Source organism: Peromyscus eremicus, chromosome 19, assembly GCF_949786415.1.
Source record: "Peromyscus eremicus chromosome 19, PerEre_H2_v1, whole genome shotgun sequence".
NCBI lineage: Eukaryota > Metazoa > Chordata > Mammalia > Rodentia > Cricetidae > Peromyscus > Peromyscus eremicus.
This window is the reverse complement of record NC_081435.1, coordinates 73848504-73872181: the sequence shown is the minus strand read 5'-3', so window position 1 is coordinate 73872181 and position 23678 is coordinate 73848504. Positions and strand designations below refer to the sequence as shown.

Here is a 23678-nt window from a genome sequence, read left to right as displayed (position 1 = left end):
CTTACCAACTCCTGGCTGCTTAAATAAAAGTGATTTCATCCCTGTACCCAAAAATAGAAGAATGAAGTCCAGCTTTCACAAGTAACGACACTACTGCATAAAGTAATATAACTAAAAATACGTCAGCATTTGTAGTGTTGATGCACACCTTGTTATGAAAATCTGGAAGGGTAAATGATATGTCATTATGAAGTTGACAGAAACGTACTTAAACTGAGTCCGACAAACTAAACTTAATTAGGGCTGGTGAGAGGGCTCAGCTGGTGAAGCTACTTTTCTTTAAGCCTGACAACCTGAGTTCTATCCCTGGAGGCCCCATGGTGGAAGGAGAAAACTGACTTCCACAACCTGTCATGTGACCTTTACAAGTATACTATGGCCTGTGGATACCTTCATGCACACACACACAAACACACACACACACACACACACACACACATAAATAAATAAATATAATTAAGTAAAATTTATTAGTGAATAAGTCATTTTTTTAAGCTGCAATGTGATACCAAATTCAGCATGATATTAAGAGAATTATTCATTGGATGCTTAATAATTAACTAAGTGATTATGCACATATATTTTATGTAGATGAATTTTCATGTTGTAAACTTTTATGAAATACTTCCATTAAATGTCAAACATAATGATTTTCTTCTAATCTAGGTATATTAAACATCTGAGAAAATCCAAGTGGTACTTCATATAATTTTAGTAAAATTATATATGTTTCTATAATAAAATAAGTATGGTTGTTTGATAATTTATTGTCTTGATGAGTGAGTATAGAACTATTTCTCTTTCTTTAAATTCTCCAAGCCTTGTTAAACTCTTCTCTCTCTTCCATTCAGACCTACAGTGACTACATACCCACTACTGCCTCCTTTGAATTTTCCTAACTAATTGCACTTACATCAATGAAATGACAGTGTCTAAGTTTAAACCCCATAACATAGTATATGTTGTTGTTTGCTTTTGCTCTTTCAGGGGGGCCTCCACCCAGCCCCCAAATAAATTACACACAGAGGCTTATTCTTCATTATGAATGCCTGGCCTTAGCTTGGCTTAGTTTCTTGCCAGCTGTCCTTAACTTAAATTATCCCATCTACCTTTTGCCTCTGGGCTTTTCCTGTTCTCTTACTTCTGTAAATCTTACTCTTACTCTGTGACTTGCTGTGTAGCTGGATGGCTGGCCCCTGGAATCCCCCTCCTTCTCTGGTTGCTAGATTTATCTCTTTCTTTCCTCTCTTCCCAGATTTCTCCCTCTATATATTCTTTCTGCCTGCCAGCCCTGACTATCCTTTCTCCTGCCTTGCTATTGGCTGTTCAGTTCTTTATTATACCACCAGATGTTTTACACAGGCACAGTAACACAGCTTCACAGAGTTAAACAAATGCAACAGAAACAAAAGAAACACACCTTTAAAATAATATTCCCCAATAGTATATGTATGTACACATACACAATTAAATATAAATATATTTTCTACACACAAATATCTTAAATACATATACTTACCTAAATACATGTTATATAAAACATGCATTAATTAATGTCTGCTTTGTCATTATACTAGGTGTCAGAATATTTGTTTATTAATGGATACATGTTTTATACCATAACGGGAGGTTGAGGGCTAATATAGCAGATGTCAAGAATATCATAATGGGGGTGGAAAGAGATAGCTGAACATTTATGACTATAAGGTAGAGCTTAAGGATCAGGAAATAAACATAAAATTCCAGAGTTGGGCAGTTCTTGATAAAAGTAATTTCAAGGGCTTCTTGTCAAAAGTCAGCTGAGGAATGCCATGTAATGGCTCAGAAGGTCTTTACTTACTTTACAAGCCTAGATAATCTGAATTTAATCCTAGATACCAACATGGAAGTTGAAAACTGACTCTCAAAATTGTCCTAGGACCACCACACATATGCTATTACATTTGCACTCTCTCTCTCTCTCTCACACACACACACACCCCACATACACAAACAGTAATAGTACTAATAATAAATAAAAACAAATAAAAGTAAAAGTCAGCCAAAAAGAATAGATTCTAAAGAAGAAAGATGACTAATTCCATCAGACACTTAAGTTGATCAGCTATTCAAAGAGAAGGAGATTCTCAGACTGAGCAGAATTCCTGCTACTACAGGAATTGAGGGCACAGATTTGAATACTGAGTCCAAGGATAGGACCTTAAAGGGAAGATGGCCCAGAGGTTCCTGTCCACAGGTTTGTCAGTTCTTGCTCTATTCAAAGAAGAAGCTTTCTTTTTGTTTCTGAGGAACATAAATCCCTCTCTCCTGTCGTGAACTTCTGTGCATTAAGGATACTTCAGCAATTCTGTGGTGCCTCTTAGTAGAACTCTCAGGTGACTCTCAAAGCTCAGAAACCATGCCAGGATTAACGTGCAAATCACATGTGAGGTATCTTGCAGATTTGGATGACATCATTCTTCTTAAAGACTATTGAACATTCCAGCTTTACAGACCCTGCCAGGAAAGCACATCTCATATTTACATTTCAAGGCTGGAGATGTTGCAAACCTAACGACTTTTTCCATGAGACTTGCGCCAGCTTTTGCTTCAAAAAGTCAACCTTTGATCTGAAAGTGACCGTATCTGATCCTGTGTATGTCATTTTCAAGCTTCACATCCCAGGCAAATCCTTGATTATGTAACAAATTTTTTTTTCCAGTTATGTCTCTTATGAAGAAGACAGATTCCTACTGAAGTGTAGTCAGAACTGTATTGCCATGAACAAAAGAGACTGAATAAAAGATTACAAATTCTGGAGGGATTAAAATACTCAGTTAATTGTTTTCATGAGTCATAGTTACAGAGAGAAGCAAAGGGTGTTTGCTATATCTAGAATCTAGCCCCTTGAAGAGGCAGACATCTTTCAAACCCATACCTTCATGAGAATGATAATCTCTCATCAGGTTACTCAGTCTCCTATGGCTGCCTGTTGTTCTGCTTACTGCTGAGTGAGCAGCCTTCTAGATCCATCAACCTCATCAGAGTTTAAGAAATCTACATGGAGATGGACACTGTGGTCTCAAAGTTAAGTTAGCAGTTGTCACTGAAAGGCCACATCCTGGAAGCATTAATGACTTCAGGAGGTGGAAAAAAAAAAAAGTGCGTGAAGTTCGGTGCAGGGACGGAGGAGTAAAGGGAAGAAAGATGGGAGAAGTTGGAGGGGAGAAATTAAGGAGTGAATTTGGGCAAAACATAATGTACTAATGTAGTACAAACAATACAATGTAGAGCTGTGATGTACTAATATAGGAAATTATCAAACAATACAATGTAGAGCTGTGATGTACTAATACAGAAAAGTATCAAACAATACAATGTAGAGCTGTGATGTACTAATATAGGAAATTATCAAACAATACAATGTAGAGCTGTGCCATTAAACACAAGCCCTTGTTTTGCTTTCTCACTGGCCTCTGAGACAGACGGTCCCCTCTATGGAGGAAGAATTTCAGTGGAAGAAATATGATCCGCTGGGCGGTGATGGCTCATGCCTTTAATCCCAGCACTCGGGAGGCAGAGCCAGGTGGATCTTTTTTGTGAGTTCAAGGCCAGCCTGGCCTACAGAAAGAGATCCAGGAAAGGCACCAAAGCTACACAGAGAAATCCTGCCTCGAAAAACCAAAAGAAAAAAAAAAGAAAAAAGAAAAAGAAATATGATCCATGGATGACACTGATGTATCATGTCCCATATTTGAAGAGCTAACAATAGAGGCTTCTGGGGTGTGTGTGTGTGTGTGTGTGTGTGTGTGTGTGTGTGTGTCTGTCTGTCTGTCTCTGTGTGTCTTTGAAACAACACCCCAAATTGCAATAATAACACTATATAACAGGCATACCATAGAGAGTATTGCAATAACTATGAACTTCACAAACTTTTTTGAATATTTATAGAAACATTTACCATACAAATGGACCATAAAACAGGTGTGTATTTTCTATTTTAAATGTTTTCCTGTAGCTGGACAGACTGAATAAACTCCATGTCCAAGATGAAACACCAAACCCTTTGAGATTTTTCAGGGATTGGTGTCAATATGACTGTGACGGGATTTGATTTAGGTAAGACAAAATACAAGACCTATTACAGGGGTTGAACCTTTTATTCTAGGTCATTTTAAAACAATAATTAGCTTCCTGTGTAATCAGATTGACAGTATAATGATTACTAAAAAGTAATTTTCTCAAAAATTAATATCTGTGGTTAGAGAATGGTTTATTAATTAAGAGTGCATACTAAATGGACTCAACCAGTTTTAATTATATTTTTGTGCATATATATGTATATATAGTTATAAAACAATAATAACCACGGAAGAAGAGCCTATCGAGTTAAAAGTGAGGAGACATCACAGAAGGAGTTAGAGAGGAAAGGACTTGGGAGGGGCCTCAGGAAGGAACGGGAAGGCAGAAAGCAACGTAATTAGATTTTAATTAAAAGTGTATAAAATAAAATAAGAATAAAAAGAAAATTATAATTACTAAAGTCTAGGTTCCACTCAGTTTATACTGTAACTTTTGTGCTAAGAAATAAAAGGCACCAACCAGCCCCAGCGGCCCAACATATTACGTTGAGCTTTGTGTCCTGACATTCTATTAAAGGGAAGGAGGAATGTGGGAGGCAGAGAAAAGAAACTTAATAAGTATGATCATGTTAATGAAATATATAAAGAGACTCATTAACCCTAAGTCCACCTTTCAGATAAAAACACCATCTTTAAAATTTATTTTAGTATCTGGCACCAAAAGAGAAGCACCACTGGCCATACATGTGGTGCACATACATACATTCATGCAAACTATTCCTACACATACAGTAAATGAATATTTTTAAAGATCCAAGAAGATTCTATCCATGCCTTCTCAAACACAGTTTGAGATGAACTTGACTGCACACTCAGAATCTTAATCAAAATCGTCCTTATTGTGCCTCAGGAGACTGCCACCCAGCTCACAGGATGGGATCAGGAGCTGAACTCATTAAATGTTGCACAGACTTTTAAGGTTCAAGCTATGAATCCTCTGGGTGGGTCTGAGGACAAAGCAAGAGGCTTGAAAATACGATCAGAGAATCCTGTGTGGGATATCTGTATGCTGTGTGAAGATTTATTTGTTGTGATTGGTGTAATAAAAAGCTGATCGGTCAATAGCTAGGCAGGAGATATAAGCAGGACTTCCAGGCACAGAGTCTGGGAAGAAGGCCAAGTTGCCTGCCAGATGGGGAAGAAGGAGCATGGGCAGTAGGGAGATGGGATGGGTAACAAGCCACGCGACAGAATTTAGATTAAAAAAAATGGGTTAATTTAAGTTATAAGAGCTAGTGGGACGAGCCTAAGCTAAGGACGAGCTTTCACAATTAATAATAAGTCTCTGTATGGTTGCTTGTGAGCTGGCAGTCCAAAGAAAAACTTGTCTATGTATGGCACCCAATGCAGGACATTATTGAGCCATGCCAAAGTGACGAACCCCTGTTTCTCCACTGCCACTACTGCCACTGCCAGCTTTGTCTCCCTCCCCACGGCTCCCCACGCCTGTTTCTCCAGGGCTTTCCCATTGCAGTCTTTCTACAGCCACCTTCACCTACTGTCTGCGCTGGCCCTAAATGCTGTTGTGGTTAACCATTCCACCAAACAGCCAGTGCCCTCACTTCTCACCATACAGGCCTTCCCTGGACCCCATCCCTGGGCCTTGAGACCCACTGGGGCTCAGGCTTTTACTGTTGCTTTCTCCATGTCTGGGGGTGATGGCATCTTTGGGGGACCCTGAGAAAATTGAGATAATGGCCAAGTCCTGGGAGAGCTAGCTGTATCATGTGTTGCCCAGTCTCTGTGTGATGGGAAAGTGCAGGACTTATCTGAAGTCCTGGCTGGAGTAGTGTGTGAAGCTGGACCAGCTTAGCCAGCAGTCTTGAAGGGATCAGCATATACGTCACCTGTCCTGTAGTCCTTCTTGGCTTTTTTCCATTATGTCTGTGGCCAAGATTTCCAGGAGTTCTCCCCCAGTCAAATCTGATCTTCATTAATTTTAAAGAAATCCACATCTTTTCATTTCCTGTGGAAACAAAAGTACAACCTCTCCCCCAACACAACACATGTTCTGACTCCCATTCTGAAATTAAGACATTCTTAAAATACATAGATTAGTTTAATTTAGCAGTTTCGATGATCTAATGTCTCTCAGCAGCTATTTTTTTTTGTACATTAGCATTTAAAAAATTCAAAGTCAACAAAGCACCATACAGGATCCAGACACCCAGTGTATTTCCTATTTTTACATAACTTATTCTTTTTATATTACTTTACTCTTTCTTTAAGTACTTTATTATTTTTAAACAGTTTGGGTTTTTTTCTATGACTGTCTATATCCATTTTTTTTGTTACTGTATCTGTTTAAAGGTTTTCTGAGTCTGGACAGCTTTATTGAATGCCTGAAGGCTTCTCTGACCGTATGAGCCAAGCTTTAAACCCACCCTGTGCCTCCGCGATGACAGCTGGCCCTGCCCTGACCAAGTCCATGAGAGCTGAGCACCAGAGGGAGCAACAGTCTCCTGCCCCAGCTCTGAGAATCTGCTGCACCCCTGCTGTTTCTGCTTAGCCTGCCGAGCTAAGAACTCTGCTGCACAGCAGCTGTGCCTCCGTAAGCCACAAGCACTGGGTTACTGGGAAGCTGTGTCCATTTTTTTAAAAGAAGATTTCTCAGGCCCTATGTGGAAATATGTGCCTAGACCTGAGGCTGAGTTTCATAATTAATAATACATCTCCATGCTATTTGTGGGCTGGTGGCCCAAAGAAAAATCCATCTACAGGAACATGACTAGAATATGTCTTCCTCATCCTCAAACCAGTGTACATCTACAGTCTCCATCCATCTGTCCGTCCATCCATCCATCCATCCATCCATCCATTCTTCCATCCACCCACGCATCCACTATATCTATCTGTCCACCACATGTCTCCCTATTGTACTCATGTGCATACTTCTATCCTCATTTATCGTAATTATCTTAATAGGCTTTGATGTATTTCTGAATACTTGTTTCTAATAAACAAGAGTTCCTTAAAATTCTGAGTGTGTTTTTGAAGTTCAAGCCACTTCCACCAGGATATGGTGCAGTTTCTGGGAACAGTCCAGAAGGGAGATGTCAGTCTTCTGAGTACATGAATGCCAAAGCCAACCTGTCCCCTTTTGTGGTTTAAGCCTGACAAGACACATTACCTAGTGCTGTGTTATGGGAAATCTTAGATGTTTTCTAACTAAAATAAAAACCACCAGAGTTGGCATAAACATAAACTTCTACCATGCCAGAATGCTATCAATAAACCACAGCTTCATGCTCTCCAAGTAAAACCTTATGGAATAGCACTGATTATCTTACAGGGCAGTAAGCAAAAGTTTACATTTAAATTGAATAAAACTATGCTAAGAAAGTTTGTAGAAAAACATAATTTTTTAAATATATTATGTTTACTTGGGACTTTATTTAAACAGTTTATCTTGCTTAAGAATAATGTGGAAAACAAATGGCCATGTAGTACCTAACCCCACTGATACATGTACTATACAACATATACATCTAAAACACTGAGATCATTGAAGAAGAGGAGGTTGAAAGATTTTAAGAGTCATAAGATATTGTAGAATATTGTTTTAAGGTGCATTACTTGTGTTTATGTTGCATTTGTTTAACTCTGTGAAGCTGTGTTACTTTGCCTGTCTAAAACATCTGATAGTCTAATAAAGAGCAGAATGGCCAATAGTTAGGAAAGAGAAAGAATAGTCAGGGCTGGCAGGCAGAGAAAATATATAGAAGGAAAAATCTGGGAGGAAAAAGAAAGAAAATAGCCAGAGAAGGAGGAGGACATTGGGGGCAGGCACCCACCTACATAGCAAGCCACAGGGTAAGAGTAAGATTTACAGAAGTAAGAGAATGGGAAAAGCCCAGGGGCAAAAGGTAGATAAGATAAGTTTTAAAAAAACTGGCAAGAAACAAGCCAAGCTAAGGTCAAGAATAAACTCCCTGTGTGATTTACTTGGGAGCTGGGTGGCAGACCTCCCAAAAGAGAAAAAACAACCAACAACAATAAGAACAGGATATCTGCTGCAAAGTTGTGTCTTCTACATATTGTAGGGAAGCTACACCCATGAAATCTCAAGAATATGGGTCCCTAAACAATAACTGAGCAATAATGACAGTAGTGGACATGTCAGCATATGTGGAGGAAATCTAAGACCTCACCTTTAGACTAAGAGTTACAGGCAAATCATTACTGGTGAGACACAGAGGATCAGTTTTTTCCAGTGATGAGCTCCCTAATTGGTTATCAGATATCAAGTAGTCCAATATAAAAGCATACACACATGAGTAACATTAAACGTACTTAATAAGTTATATTTATGTGTTTATTCATATATATGCACGTATAAATCAATAATAATTAAAAGATGTCATGAATCTGAGAGAATGTTGGAAGGATGTAGGAAGAGTTGAAAGTAGAAGAGGCAACTGATATAGTACACATATATGAAATTTTAAAAATAAATAAATTGAAAAATGAAATAAAAGTCCCTGTACTGAGCTGTTCCACCTTATGGAACTACCTTTATGACAGTTAGTCTAAGTCATAGAGGGTTCTTTTTATGCCCTTCTCTCCCAGGAGTGGAACCAATGAAAGAATTCATATAACTAGTAACATATAAACAGGTTCCCATCTGTTTTATTTATTGAAATTTATTCATTGTTTTTAAGATATTTTATTTTGTAATTATGTGTTTTTGTGCATGTATATGTGCTTGTGAGTGTGTTTGCATGTGTGTGTGTGTGTGTGTGTGTGTGTGTGTGCGCGCATGCGTGTGCTCACATGTGTGTGCAGGTGTTTCTGTAATCCAAAAGAGGCTGTTAGATCCACTGGAGCTGGAATGACAAGTGATTGTGAAACTCGTGATATGGATGCTGAGAACCAAACTCAGGTCCTTTGGAAGAGCGGCAAGCATTCTTAACAACTCAGTCATCTCTCTAATTGCAAAATTATCCAAGCAACTAAATAAAAATCCTTGAGGTTACATGTGACCCTTTCTTTTTGGGTGGCTATCTTATACCCCTCCTTTTATTTTTTTTTCCAAAAAAAAAGTACATCCAGGAGATTTCAAGAAGTAGATAAGGATGGGGAGAAAGTGTTTGCTGGGTTAGCAGGAGGACCTGACTTCAGACCACAGAGACCACATAAAAAATAATAAATCTTTTAACTCGGTGCTGGGGAGCAAAGGTGATAGCCTTGCTTGCTGTGGGACGTCTTTCTGTATGCTCTGAATATATATTGCCCCCATCAGTTTACAAATAAAGCTGTATTGGCTATGGCGAGGCAGAATGGGGCCAGGTGGGAAATCTAAGAGGGATAGAGGGAGAATAAAGGTGGGATCAGAGAAGAAGCCAGCCCACTGTTCAAGGAGCAACAAGATGCCAGCAGATTGGTAATGCCATGGCCATCTGACAATACATAGATGAATAGAAATGGGTTAATTTAAGATGAAAGAGCTAGGTAGCAAGGAGCTTGAGTCATAGGCCATACAGTTCATAATTAATATAAGCCTCTGGGTGATTATTTTATAAGCATCTGAAAGAGCTGGGGTGGGAGAGATTCTTCTGGACCATGGGACTAGGCAGGACTGAGAAACTTTCCCCTACAATTCCTTACTAGACATCCTGTTCAAAACATAAGCTGCAATTTGGGTGGGGGACTGACTGAGAGACAGGAGTTAGACATGGGGATAGATGGGGGGCAGGGAGAAAGGGATGGAGAGAGGGAGAGAGGGAGAAGGAGAGGGAGACAGACAGACAGAGACTCTGTCTTAAAAAAGCAAGAAAGAGACACTGAGGAAGCTACGCAGCCTCTGTCTCTGCTTTCCACACACATCCCTTACACCGATGAGCATGTCCTTAAACCACTGTCTCTCACACACACACAAAGTACTATATAAAAAGATTATCAGCAAATTTGAATGTAATGCTTCTAAAAATAAGCCATTATCTAGTCCCACATTCATTAAGTTAATATGCTTATTATTATATGCTACAAAATGATGCCCAAAGAGAAGCAGCCAAGAGGAAAATACATTTTTAAGGCAGAGATTGCAAGATACCTTATATTTGCTTTTTTACTTTGAACCATCTTTCCTGTGATGTAAGAATGCTCTGACACAGTACCGGTGCCAGTTGTCACCTCTGAAATCTGCCCTTTTACATTATTTAATTGGTTTTAATTTTGTTACTTGTCTTTCAGAGCATATACTCTCCTAAGGAACTCCCTGCTTCCTGGTTATGAGAGCTATTTCTCCAGGCAGAGGTGAGGCTCCAAACTTCACCAACAGCTGTCAAGAGGCAGATTGCTCTACTCAACCTTAGATTACTCACTTCTTGCCCGTGGCTCTCAGGCTTCACTCGAGAATTCTAAACAGTGGTCTGTGTCCTTTACAAAACACGCAACACTGTTGGGTCAATGAGCTATTTGGACTTACTTTCTTGAGTATTGTGAGATTGTCTTTACAAAGAGGTCTGGCAAGAAAAATAAAGGAAAAATGTATTGGCATTATTGTCTTCTACAGACACAATGAGAACCCGAACTTCAGTGGTGTTGATATGCACAGTTTGATAAGTTTCTCTGTTACTGTAGCCATTGCAATATTTCTAGTAGAGATACAATAAAGCACTTTTATGCTTTCCACCTGTGAAACTAAATTGTCCTTTTTAAAGAAAATGGTTTTGTGGAAACAACTGTGATGCAGATACCTGACTGGTGATGATACATAGACTTATTTTGTAAGATGGTTTTATACACTGTGTCTTTCATAGTGAGATGTAATAAATTCAATAGTTTAAAGATGAGCTCTGAAGTGAGGATCTAAGATTGAAATTTCAGATCACAGTTTATCTGCTATATGTCCTTGTCCATAGCAATCATTTTAAGCCTTTCTGTCTGCTCTTCAGAGTGTTATCAGTGGGGACTGCAGGAAAGATAACCACACAGTACTCAGTACAGTGCCGACCTAAACGTTTGTCATCAGCACTAGACATCAGTCTGGAAACCTGGTAATGGGGTCCAAATTTTCTCATAAATGTTAAGGAAGGGATTCTGCAGTTTCCACTGTAGAAACTTCAGGTTACAGTTTTAGCTCAGAGACCCAAACACACTAAATGAACAACTTGGGAAACCATTTCACATATCCTTCTGCAGAACTTCATTTTGTTTATATTTATACTTCAGAGACAGTTGAAATAGGAACAACAGAGGCAAAAAGTCATGTCTGGACCACAAAACACCATGAAATATTTCTGAGGTTTTAAAATGGGACAATTACGCCGATTTGAATTGAGTTAAAATAAAGCCACATTTCTTTATCTATCTCCTTGTAAGGGAATTCCCAGAGGTCTCTCTATGAAGCTTTTTGCATTCTAATTATCCAAGGGCTTAAATCACAGCAGCAGCACCATCTATTGGGGAGGGTTTTTTGTTGTTGTTGTTTATTTATTTTTTAATGTGTTTTGTTTTGTTTTTTACTTGACACAAATGTTTCTGCATTTCTGAAAGAAAATATAACAAAATAAACTTGAGATCACTTCAATCTTCCATCAAGATAAGGAGAAAAGTGTTTTTGTAATAATTTCTATTAATTAGCATACTCAGCAATTGGTAAGAATCATAAGTGAAAATTGCATGACACCCACTGTGCAGTGGGGCATATTTTGAGGCACTAAGAATGTTAAAACATAATGGGCCTTTGGGAAGGCTAAGTTTCCCTTAATTATCACAGCTTAATGAATACATGCCTTTTGGCTGCTAATGACAAGGGAGATGTGGCAATCAATTTCTCTTTAAGACCAGCCCCTTGTCATTCTTTTGCGACAAGGTAATTCAGATGCAAGGGATGAAGGGCAGATTAGGCCAGGATCCACTGATCATAACTCTGTATTGGATTTACAACACCAGATGGCCTAATTATTCTCAACAGTTCTCAATCTCTGTCTGTCAGGGAGACCAGATGTAATTTCTACCTTCTGGTGAAATACATTCCTCAGACTGAATGCAAGAAGTAAAATGTGAAAACACAAGCCCAATAACTGAGATAAATTCAGTAGATGTGAATCTATAAACATGCGCTAAAGCTCCTGGGCCATCAATTTCTACTGTCAAAGGTCTATACAGCTCAAAGTCACAGAAGACACTTTAACAGTGGGTAGATACCGAATACACATGTTGTTTATGTCTACATGTTCACATGCACACACATATATGTGTGCATCATAACACACAATTAAACACTGGGTTCATGCTTCGATCAATGTCCTTGGCCTCATGTTCACCTTCTCTTTTGTCTTAAAATCAGACTTTTGGATCTAAGCACTCCACAGTTTCTTATTCTGTGCATGCTGACCAGTTGTGGGTCACTACCTACTTTGAAAGAAATTTATCTGATGAGGATTGAGAGATGCACTTGACTATTGATATAAAGATAACTTGCAGGCGGTTTATTACTATGTCCAAATAGCAGAATAACAACATTAGGTTCACCTTTGTGACCCATGACCTAGTCACCCCATGTTTTGGGCCCTGATAACTGTATCAGGTGTGAGTTCCATCTGGTGAAGCATGCCTTAAATACGACATCCCATGTATAAATAAGCAGCACCAATGAACTCAGTGGGTTTAAAAATAGCATCAAGTTAGGAGCAGAAAGAGGTAAGGGGGATAGGAGAGAACGTGGGAGGGAGGGAGTAGGCAGGGACTTGATCAAAAGCATTATGTACATGTATGAAATTCTTTTTTTTTTTTGTGGTTTTTCGAGACAGGGTTTCTCTGTGTAGCTTTGCGCCTTTCCTGGAACTCACTTGGTAGCCCAGGCTGGCCTCGAACTCACAGAGATCCGCCTGGCTCTGCCTCCCGAGTGCTGGGATTAAAGGCGTGCGCCACCACCGCCCGGCATACATGTGTGAAATTCTTAAACACTAAAACTTTATAAAGATATTTATTGATTAAATAATGATATCTTGTAAAAAGTATTGAAGATCTGGGGAAGTTCTTCAGTTCAGTTCTGGTAAGACAGACTTCAAATCATGCCTCCTTGTCACCTAGCTAAAGATCTATTTCGAAGGACTTGACTAGCTTTAGCATAAAGTTTCTATTTTTTATTTTTTCCTTCCCAAAATTAGAGGACAAGAAGGAAGAGCAGGGCATTACATTAAATGCCTCTTAAATTTTTATCTTCTTGCTGTAAAGCAACAGCCATTCCCTGTACTTCTAACCGTGGTGCTGTCAAGATTATCAAAGGAACCCCATTCTGTTCTCGGTTTGTAAAGATCCCATCTTGCTCACCATAGGGTGGAGAGGCAATCAAGGAGTTTGTAGTTGGGAGATCAGATCTACACTAAAGTCATTGTCTACATAACATTCTCTTCTTCATATGTAAAAAATGTGTAAACTACATTATTCACCTCTGTGAACACGGTTTCTGTGGTCCCTCACACTTCTGCCCTCTCTCCCCATCTTAACATCTGTTAAGTCCTCCATTCTGATTGTGGGTTCTGCTGTCCACAATGAGTGAGTGTCTGTTCTCCTCTCATCTCCTACTGCATCTTTCTGGCCCTGAGATAATAACTGGTAAATACTGGGGTATGATAAAGAAAATACCTACACCCTATTCCTTAACAACCAGATCGTTCCTATGAATGATACCATTTTTCTTGCCAATTGGCAGTTTACAGTACCAGAACAAAAGGTTTCACCATGACATCCAGACATGGTCTTAGGAGCACAAAAAGACAACACCATTGCATTTTCATGACCTAACTATCATTTTTAGTAGTAAACCACTTTCTGGAAGTGTGATACTTATAATCTCACAGTTATAGGTAGTGAAAATAGTAATTAAAAGACAAATGTTTGATAGAACACAAAAGCCTAGCTTGGATATTTAAAATCCTTATAAAGCTACTGCAGTGGATGTATTTTAGAAGTAATTTCAATTAATTAACTTAGTTACAGTTACAATAATTTTATTGTGTCTATTAGTGTGTTTCATAATAAAGATGTATCCAGAATCACAATAAATGTTCATTTCTTAATCATAACATAAAGAATTTAAAAGGCATCCTATATCCCAGGGCACTCTGATGGTTAAAGAAATTGGTGTCAATAGTAGTTCAGCATTCCAAAGTGTTGGCAATGTCTGTGTCTCCTCGAAACTGACATTCAGTCTAACACAGTAATGGGTCGTCCTGAAGCACGGGATGGAACAGTCTTAAAGACCAAGGCATGGCTGTTCAGGCTGCAAGATAGTCCTGCCTCATTAGTAAGAAGCTTCTCTGTTTGTTAGACTAGCTGGAGTTCAATGCAGCATTCTAACCCTGGGGAGTCCTGCTGTAGGCACTAAAAAGAGGGAATGAAGATTTCTTTTCCGAATTAAGTTGTCAAGTAGCTCATTTACACTACACACTGAGTGCATGTGGGCGAGCTGATGAAGATGATGACATATGAGGCTGCAGACACGTAAATGATGCCAGAGATAGAGATACACAGCACAACCCACTTAGGGAGATGGAACATAACTTCTATTATCTGCAGGAGGTAAAATCATGTGGCTTTTGCCCTTAAAATTTGCAAGTGAGCCTACTGGGTTTGGAAATGTAAGAAAACCTCATTTCCTGAACATTCATATTTTGATATAATATTAGTGTATAGACCCAGAGACATGATAAGTTTGCTTGAAGTTTTTTTTTCTCTGAATCTTATATCGTGTGTGTGTGTGTGTGTGTGTGTGTGTGTGTGCGCGTGTGTGCGCGCACGCGCTATGTTTTGTTTTTTAATTGTTGGTCTCCATCAGCAAAGCAGTAAACATTATTTTTGGTGAATTTTGTTTACAAAAAATGTTTAAAATGAAAGGCTGATAAACAGTCTTAATTAATTTTTGTGGTTCATCAGCTTATACTATGTCAGAGAAGAGTTATGGAACACAGGAAAATAGAAGTTTCAAACCAATATAACACTTGGATGTTAACTTACTTTAGGGTATTTGATGTAATTCCTCATTAAATGCTAAGAAAAGTAACATTAAACTTCTCCAGAGAATTTAAAGTGTTTGTTCTTAAATTAAAAAAAATATTTTATATCCTATTTTAGTAGTAATATCAAGATAAAGAAATTTTCGCATAGACAAGTCAAAAGGGCAAAACTCATTGCAATCTGTACTTAATATGCTGCTACATTTTTACAAGTACTTCCATGAGATGAAAAAGATCACCCTTTAGAATAACTCAATGGACCCTGTTTCTGTATTTACACCATCTTAAAAAATAGCAGAAGTTTTTCATTCATTTGCATATTTGGACTAATTGCTATATTCTCCTTATGCTGTAGGAATTTAAACACACATTAACCATTTTATTAACAGCAACATCATCTTATTACAGTATTTGTTTCTTTGTAATCGATAAAAAATATTATTAAAAAATAATAATAGAGTGGAAAATATAGTCACATAACTGACAGAATATTCTTTGCTCCTTTTGCTACAGTTGAAACATGATGCAGCAACCCTGCTTTGTTTTGTTTGTAGAAGATAATTTGTCAAATATTTCTCTTACATATTCCTACATCCCAGGAAAATACAGATAATCCATATATTTTTATTATATCATCACTAAAATAAAGTGTATGTTACTATGTTCAAAGGCAAAGGTATCTATGCTACATAACAGTCACTGAGTATGTGACCATTGTGGTTTCTAGGATATTAAGAAAACGTGACAGGCAACTCAAATTTCAGCAAAAGTCTTGTTTTGTGTTACATATTGTAAAATTCTTCTGAAGTTCAATATAAGTTGAGTTAGCTAAGTCTTTTTTTTCAAGCAAGTAAATAAATCTACAAAATCTCTATACATGGAAGAGTTTTTATTCTAGTATTCAGTAGCTGTTTCCTTCACCAGCTTTGATAGGAGGAGGTATAGAAAGTACATACCATAAAAATGTAGATGATCTATGCCGTACACAAAAGTTTAACAAAAATACTAGGGTACAAAAATGTCTCAGGAATCATAGATGATAAATACAATCATTCAGGATCTAGAATTCAGTCATGAGGGCTGTATGTCAACTGAGAATATATTTTAAGACAGGAGCATTTCCTGAAAAGCATTTACAGCTTAAGAAAGCTAACATTTATCAATGAAAGAAAGCTAACATTAAAAAGGTGTATGTTGGCTATGCTGATGTTATCTATGCTGCTTTTTTAAGAATATTATCAATATATGTTTTATAAAATTTGGCAATATATACTAGAAGATGAGGGTCAGCATGAACCACAAGGGACAGCCAGACAACGTAACTGAGAAGGCAAATAGACTCAGATGAGTAGATTTTGATGTTATCTTATCCCTAAAAAATTAAATCGAGGAAAACTTCGACATAACACTACAGCTTTAGCAGTCTTTTGAGAGTTTTGGAAATGCACTTCCATGCACAATCATCTTCCTGTCAGATATTTAAGTGATCTTTACAACGGCACATTGAAAAATATACTTTCATGAAAACACTCTCCCAGCTGTAAACTCCCACCTATTACCCCCATGCTCTCCCTTCATTCTCAAGAACTTCTGAGAGGTTATCTCAACAGCCTTGTGGGGTGGACTGAGGATATGGAGTCTGAGTATTGACTCTGCAGATATGAACACTGAGGGTAGGAGCCAGGAGTGCTGAGCTCTTTCTAGAAAAGTTAGACCATTCTTCTTAATCCAAACAACAACAACAAGAAAACAAACAAACAAAAAAAACCCATATCTTAGCTTTTGATCTGACATATATGTTTCTTCTGGGACAAGTCTGCCAGTGTCACATCTCTCAAGGATATCACAAGCAAACTGAATTTTCAGCAAAGGTATTGTTTTGACTGATGTATTTTATAACTCTTCTGATATTCAATACAACTTGATTTAGCTAAGTTTTATTTCTCAAGCAAGTAATAAATCTACATAATTTCTATACGGGTGTGGCACAGGCCGATGCTGTAATAGGTGGAACGCCACCTCAGAACATTACCAGGAGGGCTACGGACTAATGTACTTTCTGGCATTTGCATTGCAGGAAAAGAAAGAAGGCTAAGAGGACAACCATCAGGAGGAAGTTGATTTTCTAATAGAAAATAAACTCCTGAAATACATTTATATTGGTTAATTTAATAACTTATTTATGAGACAGTACTACCCAGTGGCAATCTGTACACGATAAAGATATAAATATAATGAAATATGTGCATTATGTATTATTAAAGGATGTAAATATTAATAGCAAGGGCTCCTACATCTTCCAATCTCTGGCATGTAATATTGTCTTCAGATGAGGTTTCCTTTCTTGTTTTAAAGTGAGCACGAAGTTAAGGAAATGAGGGAAAGAGAATTAAAATATCTAAGAATAACAAAACACAAGGGACACACACTCCATCTGTCTTCTGTTTATGTCCCCAGCATCCATAAACAGAGCTCACACTTAGAAATATGTTTTCAAGCCAGAGTCAGAGTACCCCGGAATGCTTTGTGGTCGATTTTCTCTCCTCACCAGACAACATCATTTTAATAGATTCAAGATTTAAAGATTAATTTAATAGAATAAAGCTTCTTATCCTAATTCCTTGTTCACGTTAGGACAGAAAAGCTGAGGACTTTAGTTCAACTATCACTATACAGTGTCTCCTGCACTTGACCTTTGACCATTCATCCTCACATACAAGTTGAAACAACTGAGCCTTCTCAAATGTTCAAATCTTTGATATCACTAGTTACCTCTTAAGCCTTAATTTTGCCTTTTAGCTCTCTCCTCCAAAATCTTACTCTTTGAAAAAATACGTAAGTATAAACTGAATATATCTAAGTGAGCAATACACCCCCAGAGACCTATAGCTGCATCAGTATGTGTGTGTATGTGTGTGTGTCCTTTATAAAGAATCACAACATAAATTTAACATCCTCAGTTCCTTGGTACTTATCCTATACCTCCCCATCATTTTGAGAGAGACGATGAGGAGGAACTAGAGCAAGACAGACATCAAACCCGTTTATTCTGAATCTTAAATTATGAGTTTTATAGTCAATATTTTGGTTACATTGTTACACAAAGGACAAATTGACATCCGGTTTGAGGTCTCATCTTTGATTGCTTTGGGATTAGTGACATTTCCTTGGTGCACACATACTGCACCAGTTCTCTCGTCTGCAACTGAATAGTGTTGTTGCAGGAGATGTCAAAACAAGCAGGGTTTGAAAAACCACTGATGGGATACAGCAGCCAGTACCTTCAATGGCTGTGACTTCACATCCAGGTGGCTTCTGGCCAGGTGTTCATCCACAGAGCGTCAACACATCCCTCTCCATGACAGATCAAAGGAAGGTCTCCAGGAAGAGGTGCTGGTCCTGTTTCTTTGAAGCATCTGGTCATTGTGTGGTCACTCAGAGGCAGATCTAAGTCACCACTGAGACACATCAGGAGGAAAAGCAATGGGGGTTTGGGTCACCTCAGCTCCACTTTTAAGGGATTCATGACCAATGAGGAAGGCCAGGCTCTTAAAGGATCCCAGAGTATAAATTTAAAATAAATAAATAAATAAATAAATAAAATCCTGGTTGCAAGTTTGAAGATGCATTTGAGAGAGACTCCAGGGAAGAATATGCAGAATGGTCTATCTGCTGTCCTCACTTTGAAAGAAGGACTTCTTCTTCTTCTTCCCCCACCCCCTGGTTTCCTCTCATTCAAAACAAAGTATGCAGATTTTGTTTTGTTTTGTTTGATCTCATACAAGTACTGAACATAAGTTTTTTGTTGTTGTTGTTGTTCTTTCCTCTCCAGGACCCCAGCATGAAAACTAAGTAGGTTTGAGGCGTGAAACCTGAGGAAGGAAAAGGAAGCTTCCAGAGGAAAACAGAAAATCACTGACAATACAAAACAAAAGTTGCAGTTCAGTCGTGCAAACTTTGCTTCTCAGGATAAAGCACTTTTGACAGGTCCCCGATGCCCAGCTCCCTCCCCATCCTCCCAAGACCCCAGGGGTAAGCTACAGAATGAAAATGAAGCCATTCTTTGTCTTAAGGCTACACACACACACAGACACAAGTCAAGGACTCCCTGGTAGGTGGTTCTTTGCTGGGCTCTTGCGTTAAGCCCTGACTGCAGCGTGCAATCCGTCTGAGGGTCAGCAGCATCTACGTCATCAGGACAAGGATACAACGTACAAACAATAGAAGGTAAGTCAGTGGTCCCAACAATAAAATCTGATATCGACTTTACAATCACAGGTACAAATTGCTCAAATCGATAATTTCATTTCTCCTTAAGACCTTGTCGTCTAAAACTAATTAGAGGCCAGGTTCCAGAGGAATTGTCAATAGTCAAAGAAAATACTGGAGCTTTAGAAGAAAATCATTCTTCTACAGCAACAATCTGATGGAGGTCAGCCCAAGCCATCCTATTCAGACAAGTTCAAGGTGTTACAGAGGGCAGATCCCTGGTTCCTGATCAAAACCTCCCCACTGTCAGGGTGGCTGCATGTCTATAGAGGAAACACCAAGAAGCCCGAGAATGTGGAGTATTTCCAGCCTCCCATGAGGTTCCCTCTCTCCAGTTTGAGATGAACTTTGTCTTCTCTTTCCATAAGCAACAGAACGCCATTGCTGGCTGCTTCCCTGGTAACATCCTGGTCTCCTGCGAACGCGGAGATCACCGGGTAGCCATTCTGCATTAAACTGACCTACAAAGGCAGAGAGGAAGGCTAAGCAGATCAGAGACCACCTCCTTCCCACATCCTGTTCTCTTCCTCCCCTGAGGATTGTTACCTCCATCTAACTTTTGGAGCCCACACCCCTGGAACTGGAAGACAGGATTTCCAGATGGCTCAGAGCCCAGCCCCCCCGTTTACCAAGCATTCAAGGGCTCATCTTCCAAACTGGCTCACCTGGATTGTTTGTCTGTTGTACACTTTGACCACGTGAAAGCTGAAGCTATAGATCCCTTTTCGTGGTGCTACAAATATACTGGAGGCAAGGTCGAAGTGGTTGCCGATGTTTACTAAAACCTGAAAAAGAAGAGGGAACAGCATACCTCAATAGGCTTGCATTTTCTCCACACTTTCATGTAACCACCAATGTTAGCTGGCTTATTGGTATGGAGAATAGGTGCCACTAAGTCCAATGCCAGCAACTCAAACAATGCCAGCAGCAGTGAGTACCAAAATCAAAAACATCCCGTGGCAGAAATGTATTTCAAAGGTATTCTCATGGTTTCTAATTAATGAAGACTTTGGAAGTATATTTTAATTGTACCTTCATATAGTCTATGTAAGTTTTGTATGATGATACACAGGGAATGGAGAGAGATGGGAGACAGTCAAGCCAAGAAGAAACCTGTAAATTCACCCTACTTTTTTGGGGGGGTAGGGTGAGAGGGTCATAGGAAGTTCAACCTGAGGCTGTGTTTAATAATTAAAACTTCACATGGAATGGAGAAAGAAAAGGTGGTAGAGTAGCAGACCAGTCCATTCCATGAGCTCACTTAAGTAGGAGTAACAAAATGGCTTCTATGAGGTTTCTATGTCCAGGATCTTCCAACCTATAGTAGTATACAGGAGGTGCTTTATAAATAGTGTTGGACGATGAGTTTGCCAACCAACACTGGCTGCCCTGTTCAACTTCATTCTCCTCTTAGCGGTGCTCGCTCTGTTGGCTGAGTGTTGGGAGCATGTAAAAAGCTGGAACAAACAAAGAGGATTGAACTGGTAGCCTGGGCACTCCTAGTCCAAACCCAGGAAATTCCACAGCAGCGAGATTAAGAACACAATTAGCTATCAGCAGAGGATTATGTGGCCCTGCTGGTCACAGCAGAATGTGAAGAGAATCAAGCTCCTCACCTCACTCCTATTCTGTTCAAAATACAATCTGGCTACTTTGTCCACATCCTGTTCCCATCTCTCCTCCTGCAAAACCCCAAGTTCCTTAAAATAATAAAATGACCCGCTGGTGTTTTATGCTTACAGAACAAACAGCTAGGAGCACCAGAACCCTGGATTGTCTTTTACCTGATCAGAAAGTAAAGCTCCACTGCCCTGGCTGTTACTTTTTACAGGACTGTATAGGCTACACAAACTCCCAGTGCACAGTGAATTACTGCAGGTAACCACTGCCGGCATGGCTTGGGGAACACTGCATCTTCATCATGCTGTGAGTACCACTTTAGCCCACTCCTGGGCAGGTGTCTCACAGGCACACACACACTCTGCTCCATTGTTGAGGACAAAGCACCTCTGATGTCTGTGCTTAGTGATTCCCCAGGGCTCTTCACTGGAGAAAGAAGCACTCCCTTGCACGCCCTTTGAGTTGCCTGCACTCCCCTCTCCATTTCACCCCCTCCATGTGGATTTTAAATTCTGGAAACATGTAAATTCAAGGCTTTATGTGAATGAAAAGACACCCAGCCAGGCCCTGAGCAGAGGGCCTCCCTTGCTTACAATCTCCCTCATTTATAGCCAGGAACCAGGCAAAGTTAATTTGTCTGTAAAAGCAAGATTCCTATTATGATTTGACCCTGTATCGGAATTTCCATGACAGCTCCAGAAATCAGTGGATCTGAAAAGACTGTATTATCTGTAGGACACCATAAATGAAAAAAAATAAAAGTAAAATAATAATGGATAAAGAAGAACATGGGTTATATTTATGCTTATATTATGCTGTCTTATTTGGAAACAATGAAATGAAATATTTTTGCTTATTAAAGCAACTTCCCTAAAAAGCATGATTTTTAAAATGAATACAACAGTCTAAAAAGAGATCAAGTGTATGCACTGGCTATAAATGTTTTTAGAAGCTGGCTCCTGGACAGAGGGAAAGCCGGTAGATAGTAACTCCATCTGTATCTAGTGATGTTTCAGGAATCCATTTTACACAAAGCCCTTTGGCAAGAGCATTAGCTGATTAGAAAAAGTATGAAAACCACCCTTATCTTTTCAGTTTCTGAAGACTGATAGGAATCGCAAGAAGAGAGTACACAGAAAGGTCACCACCCAGAGAAACATTTACATATCCATTTCCCTAATCCTTGGTTGGTTGGCCCAGAGGCCAGAAATTAAGTGGCTTAAAACCACTTAAGTCATGGGCCTTTTTCTTGTTAAATGTATAGTCATGCTATGCATTTACATTTGAACATGCTATATGGACATCTGGCAAAAGTTTCATTTCCTGTGCACAGCAGATACACGGCCACTTTGTTTTGGTATATGAGCCGAGCGCAAACTCTGCTGTCTTCCCCATCCTTCCCACTTACTTTCTTGAAATCTTGTCACTGGATCCCACAATATAGGCAATAGGTTCAGCCCTCTGTCAAGACTCCTCTTTGAATGAGAAACTCTCTTACATGCAGCATCTTTAAGAGGAACCCCTCTCCCCAGATGTCTGAAGATTGGTCACCACAAACACTGCCTTGCCCTCAGCGAAAGGGAAAGAACACTAGATTTTCTTTCGGGAAATGTATTTCCTATCATCAGCTTTACCAGACCCTTGGAAAGCCCGGGAAGCCTCACAGGGCTCTCAATAATGCTTGTCAAGAGAGCTGGCGTTTAAAAACAAACTCCACAGTGTGTTCAAGGGGGACTCCAAGAGAGCATAGTAGTAAAAGAAGCCATGTAAGGGCAAGGCAGAGGTGGAGAAAACCAGCCTGGCATTCCACCTGGAGATGCAGGGAGCCCTAGTTAGCTGGGCACACCAGCCGGTTCTCCACTCATCGGTGGCGGGTGAGCAGGTCAGCCTAACCTGGTCGAAGTAGATGGTCATGGTACGGTTGCTCATCTCTGACGGCTCATGGTTGGTACTCCTAGTAGCGGAGAAGGCCACCTTGGCACTGCCTGAGCGCACAGATATGCCCAGGGAAGAGGTGACGGCACCGTCCCCCGATGGGCTGGAGTCGCACACCACCAGGCACTTGCCCTCTAGCACGATGGGCTCCGTGTCGTTCTGAGCCCTCACAGGGCAGCAGGCGGGTAGCAGCAGCAACAACAGGGCCAGCGCCGCCCCCAAGCTGGAGCCAAAGTCGGCTGGCTCACGCAGCGCCCCCCGGCGCCCGGGCATGTTCAGCGGTGGCCCTCGGGGGTCCCGGCCAGGCGCGGGCATCTGGGCTGGGGGGCGCCCCGAGGACGCCAAGGCCGGCCGGAGCCGAAGGGATGCCCGGGTGCGCACAGGAACACGCAGGACGGGAGCAATAGCCTTCTCTAGGCTGGATCCTCGGCTGGCTGAGATGGTCAAGGCCAAATGGTTCTCAGAAGGAAGGCACCAGCGGACCTGTAAGGGGAAAGAACCCAAATCCTTAGGCAGGAAGGTGTGCGTAGGGGGGCAAGTGGCTGGTGCTCTCTAGCCCCTTCGGGATGGCCATCCCCTTGGTCCCCCAAAGTTATCTCCATTCCAGATGTAGCATAATGGATCCGAGAAAGCTCTGTCGCACCAGTCAGCAAGTCCAAACAGACTCCTGAATCCTGCGCGGAACCTGGGGTTCTGGGCTAAGATTCTGCAGGACCTTGTAAAAAGGTTGGGGACCTCTAGGATGGCGTCATCACCGTCGCCCCCTGCC

At 40.0% G+C, this 23678-nt stretch overlaps 1 protein-coding gene across 1 annotated transcript; it reads right to left on the bottom strand.

The window, feature by feature from the left end:
- Positions 1 to 19212: 19212 nt before the first annotated feature.
- On the bottom strand, positions 19213 to 23224 carry Cbln2 (cerebellin 2 precursor). Its single transcript, XM_059246604.1, has 3 exons — positions 22868 to 23224; positions 20020 to 20139; positions 19213 to 19815 (listed from the first exon to the last, which is right to left on the bottom strand). The coding sequence occupies exons 1-3, from the start codon at positions 23222 to 23224 to the stop codon at positions 19618 to 19620; spliced, it is 675 nt and encodes a 224-aa protein (XP_059102587.1). The 3' UTR covers positions 19213 to 19617.
- Between the last annotated feature and the right edge of the window lie 454 nt (positions 23225 to 23678).